The sequence below is a fragment of the Mus musculus genome, chromosome 11 (assembly GCF_000001635.26).
Source record: "Mus musculus strain C57BL/6J chromosome 11, GRCm38.p6 C57BL/6J".
NCBI classification, from domain to species: Eukaryota; Metazoa; Chordata; class Mammalia; order Rodentia; family Muridae; genus Mus; species Mus musculus.
This window is the reverse complement of record NC_000077.6, coordinates 17251407-17272541: the sequence shown is the minus strand read 5'-3', so window position 1 is coordinate 17272541 and position 21135 is coordinate 17251407. Positions and strand designations below refer to the sequence as shown.

The 21135-nt window shown below is 39.9% G+C and overlaps 1 protein-coding gene across 2 annotated transcripts; it reads right to left on the bottom strand.

The window, feature by feature from the left end:
• Nucleotides 1-3365: 3365 nt before the first annotated feature.
• Nucleotides 3366-14995, bottom strand: C1d (C1D nuclear receptor co-repressor). 2 transcript variants are annotated; one of them, NM_020558.4, is made up of 5 exons: nt 14884-14995; nt 9748-9894; nt 8867-8933; nt 8536-8591; nt 3366-6011 (listed from the first exon to the last, which is right to left on the bottom strand). In NM_020558.4, the coding sequence occupies exons 2-5, from the start codon at nt 9883-9885 to the stop codon at nt 5847-5849; spliced, it is 426 nt and encodes a 141-aa protein (NP_065583.2). In that variant the 5' UTR covers nt 9886-9894; nt 14884-14995; the 3' UTR covers nt 3366-5846. The 2 variants fall into 2 exon arrangements, with proteins under 2 accessions (NP_065583.2, NP_001317578.1); NM_001330649.1 differs by lacking the exon at nt 14884-14995 and adding an exon at nt 14535-14854.
• Between the last annotated feature and the right edge of the window lie 6140 nt (nt 14996-21135).

Genomic DNA, 21135 nt, shown 5'->3' with positions numbered 1-21135 from the left:
ACGAACATTCAACCCTGACAATATGTTAGAAAGCTTTGAGTGTTTTGGCTTCAGAAAGGATATAGCATGCCCTTGACATTTCAAGATAGGAGTCCTGACATCTCTGCCCACGTTAAAAGTGTCCCTCGGTTTACACTTAGTAAGGTGTCAGTGTCCCTAAGGAGCCAAGGCTTTCTCAGAATTGCACTTGCACTTCATGTCAAGGCTCCTCATGCGTACTTTCCTACACAAGTACTGTTTTCATCCAGCTCCCTTCATCTGATGGCCTCTGAATTGTTTCCATGATACTGCTCATACAACCACACGTTGGGCAACTCATACAGTAGAAAATGTACTGTCTGGTGGCTCTGGAGACTGAAACCCAAGATCAGTATGAAAAGCACTTCCACCCCTCCCTTGATGCCGAGCGCTTTGCACACTCTTCCATTCCTTCACACCTAATAGCATCAAACCATTCTGCCCTCACTGCACACACAAGTCTTGCTGTGTAGATGTCCACACTGCCTCTTTTTATACTTTCATATACACGCTAAAGACCTCATGCAGATTAAATGCACAACAACCCCATCCCAAAATAAGGTGACAAAATAAGGTGACATTAGGAGGAACTGAAGCTTCGGTCTTCCATAGATTAACCCGGGGGTGGGGGAAGAGAGTGGGTGAGTCCACAAGGCCACACATGGCAGCCATTTTCCAGTTGTGTTGTGGATTGGGTCTAATGCTACTTTCATTAATCTGGACCCCCAAAATAACACACAGGAATCTGCATGTCTGCATGTAAGATTCTACGGGTCCCTACCCCCAACTGGCTTTGATTGGTTAAAAAAAGTTGCCAGCTGCCAATGGCTAAGCAGGGAGGCAGAGGCGGGATTTTTAGGATTCCCGGGCAAGGAACACAGGAGAGAGGAGGCATATTAAATATAAGGCTGCGTGTGTGTCTTTCATTCAAGAATCCAGAGCATTGAGGCAGGACCAAGGAACTCTCTCTGCTACTGGGCTATTAGAGCAGATTAATCATCAACAGCAACACAGTTGGGAGCAATGGTAGAATATGTGCTTCCATGTAGTAAAGCCCTGAGTTTTATCCCATCAATGTGAAAACAAACAAAAAGCTACCATCTCCCAAGGACTCCCATGCCAGAGCTAACGACTGAATCTTCTATGCCTAAAACAGAATTTTGCACACAGCTCAGCTAAGTATATTGAACAAATGAGTGAAGAAATGAATGAGACTTCTTTGAAGAAAAGGAAAAAAAAACTGGAAACCAAGAGGGTGGCTAGGCTGAATCATCAGTGAGGTTGAATATTGCCTTCCTTCATGGAATTAGCATGAATTAAGATTGAGTCCTGGAAAAACCCTAAGATACTCTATGCTCTGTGACCCTCTAACAAAGAACCAGAATCACAAGCATCAGAACCTCAAAAATACCTAATAGATGTCTGTGCATACTGTGTGCTTTCTTAAAAACAATAATGAGACAAGGGTGGCAGACGACTTCAGTTTAAAAAGCTCAAGTACTAAGTACAAAACACATCAAATACAAGACCACCAGCCTGGTCCATTAGAGCATGGTCTCTCCGCAAAGCAGTGCTTCAGGTCTACACTGGGGCGTGTTCCTTGGTATAATCTTTTTAAATAACCAACCCTTTATTGATAAACCCCAATATGAACCAGACTTCATAGTAACATGAGAATCACAGGCTTCCATTTGCAGTGACACGGGTTATCTCAGCAGAGAACACCCACACGAGGAACTCGGTCTGTCCACTTCTCCTAATCAGCTCATTCCAATCCTCTCCCCGTGGATTTCCTGGGTGTGTGGCTTTAAAGTACTGTATGACTATAAACTTTAAATCCAAGCCCTGGGTAGGTCTGCATTCATTATGACAGCAGCATCTTGAAATGTTGAGTTATTACCGTCAATTTCCTCCAGTCATTTATTGTAGCTGCCAAAATGAAATGGTGCACCTTTAAGGCAATACTAAACTGAAGAGCGAGTAATAAAGTCTCTTCAATGTTTCATTTATAAAAGCTTATTTCTCCACCGTCACATTTTGTACACCATCTCAAATATATATCACTTTGTGAAGCTGACATTTTGCAGGCAGTGGTGCTGCTGCTGAGATACATAAACTTCTAGGCTTACTGGGAGAAGGGAGTAAAACCCACCATCATCTTTCCACCTTTTAAGAACCAGGGTCTGGAGAGATGGCTCAGTGCCTAAGATCACACCCTAGCCTTGGAGACCATACAGTTCAGTTCCCAGCAACACATGGCTGCTCACCACTTACTGTCTCCAATTCCAGGGGATCCAACACCCTCTTCTGGCCTATTCGGGCCCTGTGCACACACAATACCCATACACGCAGGCAGGCAAAACACTCACACAAATAAAATAAAAATAAATCATAATGAACCAGAAACTGAATCGGATGTGGTGGCATCACCTGTCCTCAGCATTTGGGAGACAGAGGCAGAAAGATTTTTCTGACTTTGAGGCCACCTTGATCTTCACAGCAAGTTATAGAACAGCCAAGGTTACATAGTGAGAACTTGTCACGAAAGAAAATGAAAGAGAAAGCAGGGAAAGGGAAGGGAGAGGGGAAGAAAGGGAAGGGAGAGGGGAGGAAAGGGAAGGGAGAGGGGAGAGGGGAGGGGAGGGGAGGGGAGGGGAGGGGAGGGGAGGGGAGGGGAGGGGAGGGGAGGGGAGGGGAGGGGAGAGGAGAGGAGAGGAGAGGAGAGGAGAGGAGAGGAGAGGAGAGGAGAGGAGAGGAGAGGAGAGGAGAGGAGAGGAGAGGAGAGGAGAGGAGAGGAGAGGAGAGGAGAGGGAAAAGGGGAAAAAAGGGAAAAGGGAAAAGGGGGAAAGGGGAAAAGGGGGAAAGGGGAGGGGAGGGGAGGAGAGAGGAGGGAACTGGCTGGATCTTGGCAGGGAGACAGATGTGGTTACAAGTTAAAGTCTATAGCTTTACTGTAGCTGCCCCTCTAATTGACAACTTCACTACTTTGGGATGTATTTTAAATTGCGCTATAACTGAGGACAGTGTTTGCTAGCATGCCTGAAGGCCTGATTCAATATCCAACGCCACAGAGAGGGCAGGGGACAGCAAATATGTCTAACTTTAACTCTGTAAAGACACAAATGTCAGGCTGGAGAGATGGCCCAGTGGTTAAGAGCACTGACTGCTAGTCCAGTGGTCCTGAGTTCAATACCTAGCAACCACCTGGTGGCTCACAACCATCTGCAATGGGGTCTGATGCCCTCTTCTGGTGTGTCTGAAGAGAGCAACAGTGAATACTCAAAAATAAATAAATCTTTAAACAACAACAAAAAGATACAACTGTCAGTGACAACTGTAAAATTCTTACTAAACAACTTATGGTTTATAGTTCCAAAACTCAAGTCTTAGATTTAGAATGTAAGGAAAGAGAAATATTCACATTTAATAAAGTATATCCACTGCATATTCACACAAGCTAGGAAGAGGCACTGAAACATCTGGACACCGTCAAGCTCATGAGTCAAGCCACTGAAACATCTGGACCCTGGACACCACTGGGACCATCTGGGCAAGCTTAGTCACTCTGCTGTGAGGGCCAGTGCCTCTTTTGCTTCCTGTTGTTTAACAAAGTCCCAACAAGCTCTTGGAATTTGTTGGTTTAAATTTAATATAACAGAATCATAAATGATCAATCCAAAAGTATTTTTTTCAATAACCTACTTAAGAAAAAAGTGTCTACCTTCAGTACACTGTTTTTAAGTACTCATGTTTCTAAACAATTTTAAAAGTTGTAGTGTGTCCACTTTAGTAACTTAAGTAGATTTTTATACTTCAGTTTCTTAAAAACCCATCTACATGTTTTAATCTTTAAAACTTTATTTAACATATTCTACTTCCCACTCTGTATCTTTGAACAAGAATTTTTAAATTAAAATATTAAAGATTTCATTTAGATCAATGTCTACATGTCTGCGATTCCTCCAATTATGTTGATTCCCAAGAAGATTAATAAAACATGCAACTAACACCGTCCCTTTCAGAACAGCATTACTCGGAATAAACTGTTACCAATAACTACTCTACACTTAATAAGTGAACCCTCCACCTTGTATAGTTCTGGCTAAGGCCAGTGAGGGTAACTTCCTATGATTTCTGGAAACTCTGAAATACTGAATTGAATCAAGACTACTGTTCCATAACGCTTCAGAAAAACAACGCAAGGGCTACAGACATCATCTCTCAAACCTAGACTTGAGCACAGTGTGTTGGCCTGTGATACACAGATAACCTAATAAACTGTCACAGCTCCTTGGTATGTTGTAATAATTATTTCAAACTCTATAATAAAATAGAACAGACTTAAAATATTTTATTTCTACAAACGCATGCTGAGAGAACTCGTTAAAGATATCCAATTCCGTGGGACATAGGCTGGGTGTTCACAAATACCTTGGTTAATTATTTTCTGCAATTGTGAAAATTTCCATTAAAAGCTCTTTTCTTTATGAAATTTAAAAAGAGAAATACAAGACCCAAGTTTCTTTGCAGCGAATAACATTAAAAATGCATTCTACAGTTATCTTCATAAAGCACTTATTTCTCTAATGAAGTTACTTTCACTATTATCAGAGAATTAAAATGGCCCAGAGTGAAATAACTACAAATGCTCATGAATGTTCTTTCACATCACAAACTATCTGATATCAGAGCTGAGACTTTCTGCATCTATTGACTTAATGTTTATGAATCAGATTTTAGCATGCCTTACAAAGTCCATCATAACTTCAGACCAGTTCCACTATCCGCTACCTAATAAAGAAATTCATATATTAAAAGTTAGTCACAGACAATTTCTACAACTCTAATTCTCAAGAACAACAACAAAAAAACCTTAGCTATCCTTGGCACTTCTACACATGACTATGTGGGCCTAGAGAAGCAAGGTTATATGAGCTCAGACATTAATAAGTAGAATTCATCATAACGAACACCCTGGAAAAATAAATCAGAATGTAAATATAATTTGATTCCTCCTGTGCCTAAGGGGCAGTATTTAATAAAGAAGATATTTCAAAACATCCACATGGCTTAGGAAATACTTAGTCAGAAAGATTCTAAGAGTGAGACCAAGAGAACAGAGAGCCGCCATGACTCATCAGCCTTCTCTACCTGGTGGAGCTGCTCACACTGCCTCATCTGGAGGGCTTGTTCACTCACGCAGTGGACAGCAAGAAGCATGTGAGCTACCCAGCTACCATACTTATTAAAAGGGAATCAAGCCAAAGCCAGTCAGGACATACAACCGTGTTTTCCATCAGAGTTAATGAGAACATTTTATTTTAAATGGAACATGAAGAATTAAAGTACAGCCTTAAGGTTTCAATTTTGTACTTTGAATATCAAGACAGCAATTACTCCAAAAAAAAAAAAATCACAGAAACATGTTGAACTAACTGAACAGAAAACAGAGTGGGTATTTAAGTCACTGTATTTCTCATCATTACTGAAAACAAATGTCCTTACACCTCCAGTCTACAGATAGCACACTTCATAATATCATTGTTCATTTCAAACACTACAAATGTTTACAGAGAACATTTGGATTTCACAACTGCTTATAGAATATCTTACAATATTAAACACATCATGATGCTTTATATGAAAATCAACAAAGACAACTTAATCTTTCTCAGCAAAAAAAAGATTCAGTATCACAAATGTAATGTGTAAATTTATACATGAATTCCAAAAGGAATCCATTTAAACACCACATGGTCACATAACTACATTGTAAACTGATTAAAAAGGATGTACTTTTTGAAAACATGTACATCAAAACCAAAAGATTAGTGTTTGCTTTTCCCTTTATTAGCCACTTTTGGTGTGCTTTTTGCTTTGGGTTCCCAGAGTGCGTTCTTGACAAATCTCGAAGCAGCACCTCTGTCCAGCTTGGCAGCCTTCTTCTTGTCTGTTATTTCTTTAACTCTGTTCATGTAGACTCTGATTCTTTCCTTAGGAAGGAAAATAGAAGACAGTCATTTCCTGAGCTGTTCAGCATCCCAGGTTTATCACACACTTTCTCAGTGACAATCAACAGTGAATCGTTATTGTCCATTAAGTCCATGGAACTAGAGAGTGCAATTGCACAGGATAAACATGTCCCGTGCTTTCCTAGAGCTGACAGTCTCGGGGAAAGGCGTATTTTATTTTCACGTTCTTTCAGTGGGCATGAGGGTGCACCCGCAATCCCAGCACTTGGAGAGCAGAGGCAAGGCTTCAAGATCAGCCGGTCTGAAGCCAGCTTGGGCTGCATATGACAATGTCTAAAAACAGCAATGACAACTAACCCAACATTTTACAAGTCTTTTGAACTCTTCCAGGAAAAAGCTCACACTAGGATATCACTATAGCAATAAACAGTAACTGGCTTATAGATGGCACTACTGTTTTAACCAACATTAACCTAAATTCTCAGTTTAACTATTTTGTATCAGAAGAGTAAGTTATAAATCTAAGTTCTCCTACACTTGTGCCAAAAAATTAACCTCTCCCACCACTTTTCTAAACAGAAAATGGGTGGGGCATTATTTATATCTATTTTATGTTACTGTCGAGTGTCATATTAAAATAGGCAAAATGAAAACATGAGATCTTTTATTCAATTTCATAATCTCGACTGATAAGTATGTAAAATGTTCTAATAAAATATACAGACTTTAAAGGTAAGGACACAGAGTAGGCTTCTGGAGCGCTTTGAATCTCCTGAGAGTATTATTCAAAATAAGTAACTCTTACACATCAAGTGCCGAAAGAAAGGCGATAAAAACTGTAATACAGTAAATGATCACTGCTTAGGAACAAACAAGTTTCATTAAAGTAAAATGTGAACATAAATTGTAAAATACAGAACCTTACAATTGCTTCATTATCAAAACTGACTGCTCCTGTAAAACCTCTCCAGTACAAGTGACCACCAAGGCAGCACTTGAACCCTGGCCCCACCCCGGAGCCTGCCCTGTTACTGCTCTGCCTACGGAGTCCACGCAGCTCCTCCCTCTCTGCTAGTCCGTCAGTCTTTCCTCCCTTCACCATTAAGACTGGACACTTTATCCCGAGACTCCAACTCACTCTATCTGCTCTGTTTTTTTTTTTTCTTTTTCCCCATAAAATGCTTTTTTAGCATCCTGCATAGTTGAGATGCGAAGTGTTTATTATCTTATTATGGTTACTGCGTTTGCCTTCATCCCAAGAGCGGCATCTGCCACACCTCTGTTTTTTCTCTGAGGCAGCATCACTTGAAAACAATGCCTGCTCCTTAGTAGCCATTCAAATGCCACTGAATAAATAAGGTGACTGTTTTCCTGTTTGTGATACATGACAAATATCAAATCGATTTCCTCTAATTGTGCAATCAATTAGTAATAATATCTGTCGCAAGGTCAAAAAAGGGAATTCACTTAAGAATGCTTTTTATTTGCTAATCCTTACCCAGAAAATTAATGTGCTCTCCATAAAGTAGATTCTGATGAAGAATGAAGATAAATGGTCTTATCCTTTTATAAACACAGTATTGAGTACTCTAACTTTATGTTGAAAATAATTTTATAAAAGGACACTAGTGGAAAACTAGACACATAGTCTGTACTTCTAAAGCTAGTAGCATAGGTAACCTCTCTTAAAATTTTTTTCACAACCGTTTTATTTAAGCATAAATTTATTTTTCCCTCAAGAACTCAAATAGAAAATATTCTAGTCTATACTTTTTTTATATTTTACATTTGAAATAAAGATGCCTCATTTTATTTTTAAGTAAATTACCTATGCTTTACTAACTGTAACTAACACACATTACTGACTACTATAAGCTTGAAAACAGAGATATAATTCCATGCGTCTCACATATACATGTATATTACATTTTATGTACACAAAGAATAAATTTATTAAAACTCTTATTCATAGAGCCAAGTCAATAAGGTAACTATTAAGTTTCACTTTTATTTTTCTCCTTCCAATTGGATGATTTGATTTAATATCTGAAGTCAGCAAAAACTCCGAGATATTAGATCCTATTTGTACTTATTTGTACTAGATGTTGCACTTATCCATCTACGTGGAATACAGAGACAAACCTAGAAGATTTATTACAGGTTGTAAATATGTCATTGATGCAGAACTACTGGACAGTATACAGATAGCTGGTGCCAAAAAAGCTTTTAGCTTTGTTGCTGAACTGAATTCTTTACTGCTGAGAAAATGAGTTAATGGAGAAATTGAAAGGTAGGAGAGAAATTTCCCCATCTCTGATAGTAAATCAACTGGAATACACTTTTAAGAATTGTGTAAGTTTTTTTTTTCCTTAAGTAGCCCTGGAGATGACTAAAATTTAAAGAATTTATAGGAAAAATAATATGAAAGCTATAACTAATTATCAGAATGCTGCCATTCCCTACTGACCAGCATGATGATGGCCGTGCGACTGACCCCGAGAGGTCACTGAGACACATAAATTGGGATGAGTGACAGGCATCTTACCAGTTCCTGCTTCACTGGATGCTCTTTGGGATTAACTCCTTGAGTTGCCAAATAAACTGTAAGAGAGAAACCGCATGAAAGAAAGTGGTGTATATAATGGTAAAAGTGTTATAGTAAAAGAAATCCTAGTTATTCAAGAGGAAAGTTGCATAGTTAATTCGACTTCAAATTATCTAAACTATGTGTAGCTTACAGGCATCCTTTATTCTGAAACATATGACCAATAAGATTACTATAAAAGACAATTCTATGTCAACTACTAGTTCTTAAAAATAAGTCATCTTTGACACAATAATACACTTTCTAATGAGCTACAAAGTAACATACATACCCCAAAACATTGAATTTAAGGTGTATGCAGAAACTAAATCCACCTTTGCTTGTTCCAATGGGTCCAACTAGTAACACAAAGAAAGAGAGAAGAGGGTGAGAGACACATAACCTCTGTGAAGCACGAGATGACACGCTCAATTGTCTCCCACTTCAAGGCAGTAAAGCATGCTTTTCTCACTCCCTGTGATTCAATAATAAAATGATCTAGAAATAATGTGCACAAAGTTTTCTTAACCAGTGATTCTTTTTGTTTACATCTGAAACTACATTTTAAATACAACCTAAACACTCCTGAATACCCTTCTCTGCTCTTCTTTGGATTCATAGGGTTTTTTTTCTCATTGATACATACAAACACCCAAATATAACAAGTGATTTAATTTTTGCTTTAAAAAAAAAAACACAACGTGCTTCTGAATATCATTTCTGAGGAAACAAGAAATTTGTACAATCCAAGAAAAAAATTATAAATTACAGCAATTTCAGATTTATAATCTGGACTTTTATATCAAAAGTAATTATTCAACATAAGCATTGAATATGACTCACTTAAATGTAAGAAGCACACGAAATGCTTGGCAACTCTAAAGCCAGAAGAAACAATTCCATTACTGTTCTTTTACTGCACTGTTTCCAGAACCAATAATATCATTAAAATACATAAAACATCAAAGATAGAATCTGCCAAAAGCAATGTTGTGAGTGTGCCTTGCTCTTCAAAGTCAAGTCCCCATGCAGAAGCTTTGTAGGATGGTCTAACTAAATGCACTCCAACACTTCACCTAAACTCCTGCAGAAAGGCATGTCAGTGCTAAGGCGCCATTTCTTCCTAATGTTCTGTCTTATGAAATTCATCTGAGATTGTAGATTTTAAAATACCTTCTGCAACAACTCGTTTCTAGAAACAGCCATCATGGTCTTCAGCATGTCGTCCACAGCACCCAGGGAGCTCTCCAGGGCTGTTAAAGACTCGTGAATTTCTACGGGATAATCTTCATTCATTTCTTCACCTGCCATTGTGACCAACTGGGGGGAAAAAAAACTCTCAGAATTCATACTGGAGACAGAGCTTTAGAAAGAAAATGAAAAGACCATTTACTTCTGAGTAAGGTAAGTCAGTGAATCTTAGCATGCAAGTCCAGAGGAGCAACCTCCCAGCCTCCCTTGACAAAATGCATGGGGAAAGAGGGAAGACTCCATACCAGCCACACATCAAGCCCTAGAGACTTTCACAGCTCTGACAACATAACCACAACACCACATATCAATACGCTAAACCCATGTTCAACTGGATTCAAAGGTACATGCACTTGGGAAGTAGAGCGAGGGGTTCCGGTCTAGGGGCCCTTAGCTATAGGCAAGTTCAAGGCCAGTCTCTGCTCCAGGAGACACAATCTCAGAAATAAAAATAAATGGGGGACGGGTACACTTTTTAAAGCATCCTGTTGAAAGCAAAGATTTTTTTTTAAATGGAAGTCTGATAAATTCATCCTATAATGTCAACAAAGTGAGTTTCTCCAAAAAATTCTAAATTTTACTTAGCTTTTTAAAACTTAGATGTTGTTCTAACCATTCCTTGTATTAAACTTAAAAAACAGAAATCCTAGATATAAAAAAATCTTTATCAACTAACACTAAAATTACTTTTCAAGCTCAAGCTCATAAATGGATGTATAGTCCCAAGCGTTTTAAAAACAGCTGAGTGACAGCAGGCGGGGCTGTTAATGGAAGCAGGTCCCTGCGCTTTCAGTGTTGCTTGGACACTGACTCTGTTACCTTGGCTAAATCATCCACTGCTCTGTGCGCTTCGAATTTTTTATTCATAAAGTAATCTAGTTGGTCTAGTTATCTGTAACATTCATTATCAAAAGTGTGGATAATTCTGTTGTGTATGAAATCGTAGATATATAATGTCATTTAAAGATATATACTGAAGGTCACAGTGAAGTCACCTAGCAGCATGAACCTATTGTAAAAAAGTAGTCTTCATAAGTAACAAACCAAAAACTTATATAGGAGCATTATAACAAGGTGGAGAGTGGGGAAGTCACACATTGAGTCTTAGAGTGGATCCAGTCCATGCAGTAACCTGCAGTATCCTGCACAGTTGCTGACCAAACACTCATAAATCTAACATAGTCAACGAAGGCTGAAATTTTGATTATATTACAAATGGCCTTCTTTAAATCACTCTAAATTCACTGGAGGAGGGGCAGGGTAGCTGCTTGGGAATTGAACCAAGGGCCTCATGAATGCTAAGTTGTGCCCTACCACTAAGCTATACGTCTAGCCTCAAAATATAATCTCCTCCATGTTTATCTGATTCTTTAAAATGTATCCACGTGAAAACCCATAGATCAGGTCTAAGTCCAAATAGAGTATACCTGCCACACAAAGGAAAACAGAGTCTCTTTGAATCAATTTAACAAACACGCAGAAACTACACTTAACTCCCCCCAAAAACAGAAGCCGGCCACTGACAAAAGAATCCAAGTAACTAATAAACATAAAAGTACTCAACTTCACCAAAGAAACCGCAAGAACGAGGTCCCACTTTTCATGTGTCAAACAGCATCGAATACAAGCAGAGGTGGCCACCAACAGGCCCTCTTCACCATCAGCAGTTTGATTTAATTAAGCCTTTTTCTGAATTTCATATTCCACTTCAAAATCAGTACATTTACTTCTCGGAAACATAATTTTTCTTTTTTTTTTCATCAAAAATGAACTATTTATTATAGGTACTAGGACTGAAAATAAAATATTGACTGGGTTTATCTATACAAAACTTCACTAACAACTTAATTATGCTTTTTAACTGTCAGTGGACCTGTGGATCTGTGACAGGTGAGGAGTTTAGCCTGATTATTACTCCTAATGGATATGCATGTAAACATTCTCTGTTGTAAACTTCTATTTCAATTTATGATTTGAATTCTATGTGTGAATTTGTGATGAACTTTCACCATGTGATCATGTACTCTGAGAGATGTAAAAGTACTGAGGACAAAGAGAAGAGTGTGAAGAAGAATTTTCTCTTATCCCCCTTTTTCATTCATTCTGATTTCCCTCTTTTCTTAGAGAGCTTTCATAGGAAACTTAGTAAATCGCTATAATGACTTTTCTTTTTTTATGCACAAAATTCTTCAAAAAATTGTATATTTTGTATACTATATTCAAAGACAAAAAAATTAATATAAAATGTGCATAGGCTATGTGCACAGGGCAAATCAAACAGAAATCAAATGTATACAAACTTGTGACAGTCACTGCAACATCTCATACATATTACAAAAATCACTGTGTTTGCCAAATTTGGAAAAATCCCCAAATCCAAAATGTTCCTAAACAGGTGAGACAAGGTATGCACACACCACCTCTCTCAGATGTGAACACAGGTGGAATAAATGTGTCATCTGTACTGTGACATAGCTCAGTGGGTAAAGTCACTTGCAGCCAAGTTTCACAGCCTGAGTTAGATCCGATCCCCAGGATCCTCACGGTGGAAGGAGTCAATCCTTCAGGTTGTCCTCTACACATGTGCACATGTACACGTGCACGCGTACGATGAACGTTATATAATACACCAATATGTATATATACACATATGCACCTTTAAAAGACAAAAGCATCTAATTTTTCCCACACTAAACTGGTTTTGCACGGTGCATTCATTGTCCAAGGACATGGAAAGGTATCACCATGATGGACAGCCTGTAGAGACAACAGTCACACTCCATGACTAGTACTTCCTTTATTCTATACATGTCAGCTCCACCAATTTGTCATTCTTTTAGTATCCATGGCAACAGAAGCTGCATCTCTCAAAAGTGTGTGCAGGTTCTGCACCATAATTCTATTCTTATAATTATGTTTTACACAGCATTACCTTAGAAAACTATAGTGAAATTTATATGTAAATTTTCAATACTACTGTCTTGGCCAAGCAACGATTCTGATGTTACCTGTAATCTTCAGTAAAATCTGAGAACACATTAAGCTTCCTTTTCTAAAGTGTGCTAACCTCTAAAAGCACATCACAGAAGTTAAATGGCTAAGTGGATAAAGCTCATGAGTACTCGCGCTCACACACACACCACCACCACCACCACCACCACCACCACCACCACCACCACCATCACCAAGCTTGAAGACTGGAATTCAGATCTCCTGTGTGTGGAGGGTACCAAAACATGGAATCCCCTAGCAGTCTAGCTGGACTGGCTGGAGTCAATGACTCCCAGCTTCAATAAGAAACCCTGCCTCAATAAACAAAGTGGAGAACAATAGAGAAAAACAGCATCGCTGGGCTTCTACGTACACACATAAGCACATACACTCACATGAGAACACACACCTGCATGAAACCACACATAAACACACAAAAATACATGTGCAAAAGTCTAGCAATAAAAATTATATAAATTACAAGGCTGGAGAGATGGCTCAGCAGTTAAGAGCACTTCTCATCTTCCAGAGAACCCAAGCTTGGTTTCCAGCAGCCAGTTTGGGCAGCTCACAACCATCTGTAAGTCCAGCTCCACTGGGTCCTCTGGCCTCTGCTGACACCCACACACATGTGACAAATACACAGAAAGAGACATGAGCACAAACACATGAATAAATAGAAACATTTTAAAGTACATAAATTACAAGGACCTGTTAAGACTGGAGCCACACCAGAATCAACTTCTAATTTAATGCTTACTTCAACATGTTTTCAAAATGAAAGAAAGAAAGCAGCAAAAACTATCTTCTCAAAAATGTGGGGCTTGTTTTTACAATTACCTCTAAAGTAATAATAATACATAAGGTTGTGATGTAGACAAAATAAATATCAATAAAACTCTTAAAGCTATACTCCATTAGTAGAATGCTCAAAGTACTAGTTCATAATATTAGTTATTATTTAAGAAAGTGGAAATAACAAAGAGGTAATCCACTGTAGACTATTCAGAGCCATACATGAAGAGTCAAATGCTTGCAAACAAGTGCTACTGTTTACCCATAGAACTTTTCAAAGTTAAAAACAAGAGAAAACTGCATCCCTATAGGTACCGGAAAGCATCCACAACATCTCTGATTTGGGAATTTCACTTCTATTACTAGAAAACAACAAAAACTGTTCACACTGTCATCTTATCTTGTAACAAAACAATTCAGTCTATCAATTCCACCATCCAGAAGTAGTTTTCTAAAGTTCAATAAGGATAGCTGTCATTTATAAATAAAAACTAACGTTGATACTTAGTTCTGTCTACTCTTAGTCCAAACAGGTTAATAATTACACCACAGACATCTCACCAGGGCAAATACACCTTTTCCAAGCCAAAACTAAATTGTAGTCAACACATTTTAAGTCATTAACGCTATCTTCCAACAGAAATTTGAGCCACGATGAAATTTTCCCAGATGACACTGAAAAATTCCTCTTAATACAATCCGCTACAGCAGAAAGCTGCCGGCCCGGCCCGGTTTCCCACGCCTTTAATCCTAACACCTAAGAGAGGGAGGCTGATCTCGGAGTTCGAGGCCAGCCTGTTCTACAGATCGAGTTCCAGGACAGCCAGGGCTATACTGAGAAACTGTGTCTCGGAAAAGAAAAAGTAAAATTAAGGAAACCCTTGTTTCAAAAGGGCTAACACTGCCACCGCAAGCATTCCGACCTTGGGCGGAACAGGAAGGGCTGCACGCAAAGTTACTTTTTCCACCTTCCATTTTGTCTCCGTTTAGATTTGGAATCAGCTAGAAGCTGATGGCGTTGGGTGTTTTACTTGTCGCTTTTCAACCTCTGAAAGGCAACGTTAACAGTGGCAGCGAAATGAAGACGGTATTGACAGAGAAACTAAAGGCCAAAGCAAAGCCCGAGAGCCGCCACTGCAGGGACTACGCTAGAAGCGAGCAGTCCCGCTCGGCTCCTCCCAGTCGGCCACAGGACGGACGTGATCCCGGGGTGCGGGAAAAGAGACTGTGACGGGAGCACGACAAGCACCCGAACGCGGTTCTGCACAATACCTCAATACCGTGGACGCCTGTCTCCGGGAAATAGGTCGCACGATGATGACGCCATGACACGGCTTCTGCCTGCCGCCCGTGCGTCTCTCCCGGTCGTGCGCGTGCGCACTTCAGTCCCGAGGCTTGCCCCGCCTCTGTCCATCCAGGAGCTAAGTGCAGTGGTCTGTCTGTCTGTCTGTCTGTCTTTCTTTCTTTCTTCTGTCTGTCTGTCTGTCTTTCTTTCTTTCCTTCTTTCCTTCCTTCCTTCCTTCCTCCCTCCCTCCCTCCCCCCTCTCTCTCTTTCTCTTTTTGACACATTTTTTAATTAACTATTTATTTACATTCCAGGCGTTACCCCCCTCCCGGTCCCCCACCCAGTTCCTCACACCATTCTGCTCCCCATCATCTATCTCCCCATCCCCCATTATTGGGGCCTCAAGACCCTTGGGAATTGGACCCATCTTCTCCAACTGAAGCCAGACTAAGCAGACCTCTGCTACATAGGTCCCAGGAGGCTGGGGAATGGGTGGCACTTGGCTCAGCCCATGTATGCTGCCTGGTTGTTGGCTCAGCCTCTGGGAGCCCCCCGGGGTCCGGGTTGGTTGAGACTGCTGATCTTCCTATGGGGTCACCCTCCCCTTCAGCTCCTTCAACCCTTCCTCTAATCCAACCGTAGGGGTCTCTAACCTCAGTCCGACAATGGTTGGGTGTAAGTATCTGCCTCTTTCTCAATCAGCTGTTGGTAGAGCCTCTCAGAGTGGACAGCCATGCTAGGCAAAGAACTTAAAGGTCTCCCGCCAAGGTGGCAAGATTGGAGTCGAAGGCCCTGGCATTTTGTCTAGATTAGGCTTCTTCAAACTGAATGTTCCTTACACCTTTGTCCATTTCTTTGCTTTGATGGAAGTTGGGTCCCTCCGGACCAAACTGTGCACCTCAGATTAATCTTTGGAGGGGCTTCCCTAATATAGTGCCCGATACCTGGTTAGGTGATAGTTATGAAAAATAGTTTCAAAAATTAAATGAGGGTGTGAAGATATGAAAAGTACAAGTTCATATTTTGTGTTGTTTTTGTTTTTGAATGGGTCTCACTGTGTGATATAGCTGACCTTGAATTCAGGATTATCAGTACTAGGGTTACAGGCCGTGCCATCATTCCTAACTGTGTTCGATAGTTTTATGTCAACTTGGCACAGGTCTCCTGAGTGGAAGGAATCTCAATTAAGAAAATGCCCCATAAGGTCAGGTTGTAGGCAGTCCTGCAAGGCATATCATTAGTGATTGACAGGGGAGGGCCCAGCCAATTATGCATGGTGCCATCCTGGACTGGTGGTCCTAGGCTGTCATAAGAAAGTAGGTTGGGCAAGCCATGAGCTCCTGCCTCCAGGTTCCTGTCCTGTTTGAGTCCCTGCCTTTACTTCCTTAGGCAAGAGCGGTAATATGGAAGAGTAAGCCCTAACCCCTTCCTTCCCCAACTTGCTTTTTGGTTATGGTGTTTCCCTGCCACAATAGAAGCCCTAAAACACTAACAAGGTTTTTTTTTTTTTAATATGTATGTATGTATGATGTTTGTTGTTGTTCTTCTTCTTCCTTCTCCTTCTCCTTCTCCTCCTTCTCCTTCTCTTTCTGCTTCTTCCAAACTGTGCCACCATTCCTAACTTACGTTTTTCGCTTTTTTTTTTTTTTTTTTTTTTTGGTTTTTTTGAGACAGGGTTTCTCTGTGTAGCCCTGGCTGTCCTGGAACTCACTTTGTAGACCAGGCTGGCCTCAAACTCAGAAATTCGCCTGCCTCTGCCTCCCGAGTGCTGGGATTAAAGGCGTGTGCCACCACGCCCGGCGTAACTTACGTTTTTTATTTATTTTTTAAATCTCTGTGTGTATGCCTGCAAGTGCATGTGAACATGCCCTACAAAGGCCAATAAAGAGAACTGGATCCCCTGGAGCTAAAACTACAGGGGGCCATGAGCTGCCTGAAAAGGGTGATGGAGACAGAACCTCAATCACAGAAAGAGCAGAAAGCCCTGTTAACCACTGTGCCATCTGCAGTCCCTAGTTCTTTAAATGATAATTTTTAGTATACATAAATCACATTCAATTGTTGTAACAGGATCAAACAGTACAAAAACTACATATCACTCAATAGTAGCAAACATGAAATACTACATGCCTGTGAAGTCACTTTAAGCAATCATCCTGCGATTCTTAAAGTTCTTAATGTGGTCATGATTTGCTTCTACTTTGCTTTGCAGTTTGCAGAGGTTAGTATATAAAATGTTCTGTTGTCACGCTGTAATAAACCACATAACACAGCAACACTGGTAGGATAAAATACTTTAAAGCTGTTTCAATACAAGGCATTTCTACCATTTGAGTCTCAGCAATGGAAATCTAGTCTTCAGGCTTAGTGATAGACACCTTACCCAGCTGAGTCATCTCATGGGTCCCTCAAATTAAACGTTCATCTAAGATGATATAACACTATATCTTCAGTATTCATCATCAACATCTATGCAGTCCGTTGTCAGTTCCAACAACATCGATCATTTAATATTAACTTTTAAAGTTACTAAATTTCATTTAATTACCACTGAATTACTTGGGGGTATTCTTGTGGATGATAATCAATTACAGATTTGGGGATGAAGAGAGTTGAGACAGGGTTTCTCTGTGCAACCCTGGCTGTCCTGGAACTCACTCTGTAGACCAGGCTAGCCTCAAACTCAGATCTGCCTGCCTCTGCCTCCTGAGTCCTGGGATCAAAGGTGTGTGCTAATTACAGATTTTACACATTGCTGGAGTCACAATTTCCTAGCATTAAATTATCTCAAACTGTTACTATTAGCATGACATTTTGTAAAGCTCCTGTATTTTGATTAAATGCACAATTCCAGTAAATATTGTACTTTGGCTTGTGGTTGTTTCAAAAGTCCATGCCAAGCCCAAAGTTGATAGATAGATAGATAGATAGATAGATAGATAGATAGATAGATAGATAGATAGAAGACTATTATTTTTTAGAATGACTTTCAGGCTGTGGTCCAACTAATCCAACAATATCTGCCTATGAATGGAAGGTTCAGGCAAGAATCCAGTACATGTCTCAACTGGTCTTCAGAATGCTGAAATCCTGAAGATGTGGGCTCTAATGCCAGTAAGGAATAGTCCTGGTAGCAATGGCAAGAGCAATGAGGCAAATATCAAAAACTTCTCAGCAGGTGTGGTCCAGATTAAAGGTGGATCGTCTCACTCCAAATGATTTAATTACTAAAACAATTCAGGCAAGTAGTGTAATCCTAGCATTTCAGAGGCAGAGGCAGGCCGATCTCTGAGTTTGAGGTCAGCCTGGTCTAGAGAATGGGTTCCAGGATAACCAGAGCTACACGAAGAATCCCTGTCTCAAAGAAAACCAAAAGGGAAAAAAAAATCACAGGTATGCCTAGTCATTTGGGCTTTAGTTAATTCTAGACGTAGTCAAGTTGACAACCAAGAATAACCTTCACACCACTCTTGGATGTACATGCAAAGGACGCTTCATGCTACCACAGAGACACTTGCTAAACCATGTTCATTGCTACTCAATTCATAAAAGCCAAATATTGGAAACAATCTGGATATCTTTCAACAGAAGAATGGATAAGAAAATGTGGTACATTTACACAATAGAGTTTTACTCAGCTGTTAAAAAAATGAAATCATGAAATTCGCAGGTAAATAGAACTAGAGAAAATCATCCTGGGTTAGGTATTCCAGACCCAGAAAGACAAATATGTCATGTATTAGATGTAGATATTGGTATGTAACAAAACTACAATCCATAGAACTAGAGGGTAGGTGTGGTGGATTGAATATTTTTGGTCCTATTAGGAGGTATGGCCTTGTTGGAGCAGTTGTGGCCTTGTTGGAGGAAATGTATCTCTATGGGGGTGAGCTTTAAGACCCTTCACCTAGCTGCCTGGGAGCCAGTCTTCCTCTAGCAGCGTTCAGATCAAGATATAGAACTCTCAGCTAGCTCCTCCTCCTAGATCTCATTAGGTAAAAAAAAGAGAACAGATAGTTACAGGTGGGGTTGGGGCTGGGATAGGAAGATAAAAGTGGGGAGAGGAAGATGAGAATGCATGAGGGAATGTGGGTGAGAAAGCCAAAACTGAGGGCCATTTGAGAGGTAACATGGAAACTGAATCAGTAAAAGCTTCCTAAAATATAGACATATATGAAGGTGATATAAATGAAAGCACCAAATAACGGGGGAGACTGTCTTAGGTTCTCTAGAGTCACACAACTTATGAAATGTCTCTATATATTAAAGGAAATTACTGGAATGATTTACAGGTTGCAATCCAACTAACCCAACGATGGGCAGCGGTGAATGGGAAGTCCCACGAGGCTGGGTATTTCAGCTCATCTTCTGTATACCCTGGAATCCTGACGAAGTAAGTTTCAACAGATGTGCTGGAAATAACTACAAGCAGGCCAAGAAAGAAGCAAGCTTTCCTTCTTGTGTAGTCCTCCAGCCGAAGGTATGGGCCAGATTAAAGGTGTGTTCCTTGAAACTTGCTCTGTCCCAGGATGGCCTTGAACTCGGGGATCTGCTTGCCTCTATCTCCTGGGATTAAAGGCATGTACCACCTTGCCTGGGCCTAAGAATTTCATGGACAGTATGCCTCAAGACCTAGATCAAAAGTCTGTGTTTCCAAACTCAAGATCTGGATCACAGATGTGCCATCCATTTCTAGATTGTAGTTCATTCCAGATATAGTCAAGTTGACAACTAGGAATCACCATCACAGGGGACAGAGCCCCAACAGGCTATCTCTTGTCACCAAATGAAGCTTCCAGTACAGGATCTGGTTACATCTAGATGAGTTGTTTGCCAAAGAAGATCCCATGGGAACCCCAAAACAACCCAGACTGTTGCCAAGACTATAACCTGTTCTCCACAAACTGAAAGCAAGGCCCTCTTATTGAAAATAACACCAACACATCTCACTGAACACAAAGATGGCTGTGGGAAGGGGAGAGTCAGCTTTCTTCAGGTAAATGTCTGGGAAAGGTTACCCATGCTTCAGTAGATGGCCTATACCAATGCACCTATGGGCAGCATCCACTAGACTTGGTGGGTTTAAAAGTAAAAGTTCATTCAAAATAAAACTTCATGAAGTTGAGAGAGAAGAGAAGGGAGGGGAGGAGAAAGTTATCAGAGAAGTGGAAATGGGAGTGGATTTAATCAAAACATTACATGCATGTATAAAATCCAGTTTTGTTTTTTAAAACCTTTTAAAGTGTTTTTAATTTATTTTTATGTATATGAATGGTTTGCCTGCATGTATGTCTGTGTACCACTTGTTTGCCTGGTGACCACAGAATCCAGAATAGGTCATCAGATCTCAAACTGGAGTTATAAATGGTTGTGAGTTGCCATGTGGGTACTAGGAATCAAACCCAAGTCTTCTGCAAGAGCAGCCAGTGCTCTTAACCTCTAAGACATCTCTTTGAACTCATGTATAAAATTACTATACAATAGAAAATAATTTTAAATTTTTTTTTATTCTAAAGAAATTGATTTTAGGGACTGAGAAGTTTTTTGGGTTTTTTTTGTTTTTTTGTTTGTTTGTTTTTTGTTTTTTGTTTTTTTTTAAAGTGCTTGCTACGAAAATAAGGATCTGACTTTGCATATGGAGCAGCTACATAAAATACCAGGCAGAGTGACTCATGTCTGTAACCTCAGCACCGAAGTAGATATGGGATCCCTGGGGTTGCTGGTCAGGCACTCTAGTCTATCAGTGAACTGTGGGTTTGATGAGAGACCTTAGCTCTAAAAAGTAGAGAGAGAAAACTGCCATGCTTCCTTTTAAGATCTCATAGGATGCTTCCCACCTAATAAAATGAAAACAAGATATTTATTGGCATAATGAAATAAAGGTATGTATCAATCAGAATGAAAATTTCTACCTCAGATAGGTCTGTGTTCTTTGCACATCTACAATGTTTACATCAAAATCAATATGAATTTACCGAAATTAAAAATTGATGCTAAAGGAAAACCAAAAAACCAAAACTGAAAATGCTTGTTCCTGGAGCTGAAGATTTTATGCCACAGACAGTGTGAGCCATGTGTGAAATGCAACTGCATACAGTGTGTCTGAGCCTATGAAATCATGATTCCTCACCTAACATTACAAGGAAAATGAGAATTGTTACAAAGGAAAGTCATAAAAGTGTGGAATTACACTAGACACTGAAAGTTCAACCAAGTGGTGGATGTTCACGTGCCCCACT

Excerpts from the sequence above, each read along its gene's own strand:
- C1d (NM_020558.4), bottom strand. The coding sequence starts at position 9,885 with ATGGCAGGTGAAGAAATGAATGAAGATTATCCCGTAGAAATTCACGAG. Across the intron at positions 8,934-9,747 it reads GAAACGAGTTGTTGCAGAAG|TTGGACCCATTGGAACAAGC; the intron begins GTATTTTAAAAT and ends TTGTGTTACTAG. Across the intron at positions 6,012-8,535 it reads ATCCAGTGAAGCAGGAACTG|GAAAGAATCAGAGTCTACAT; the intron begins GTAAGATGCCTG and ends TTCCTTCCTAAG.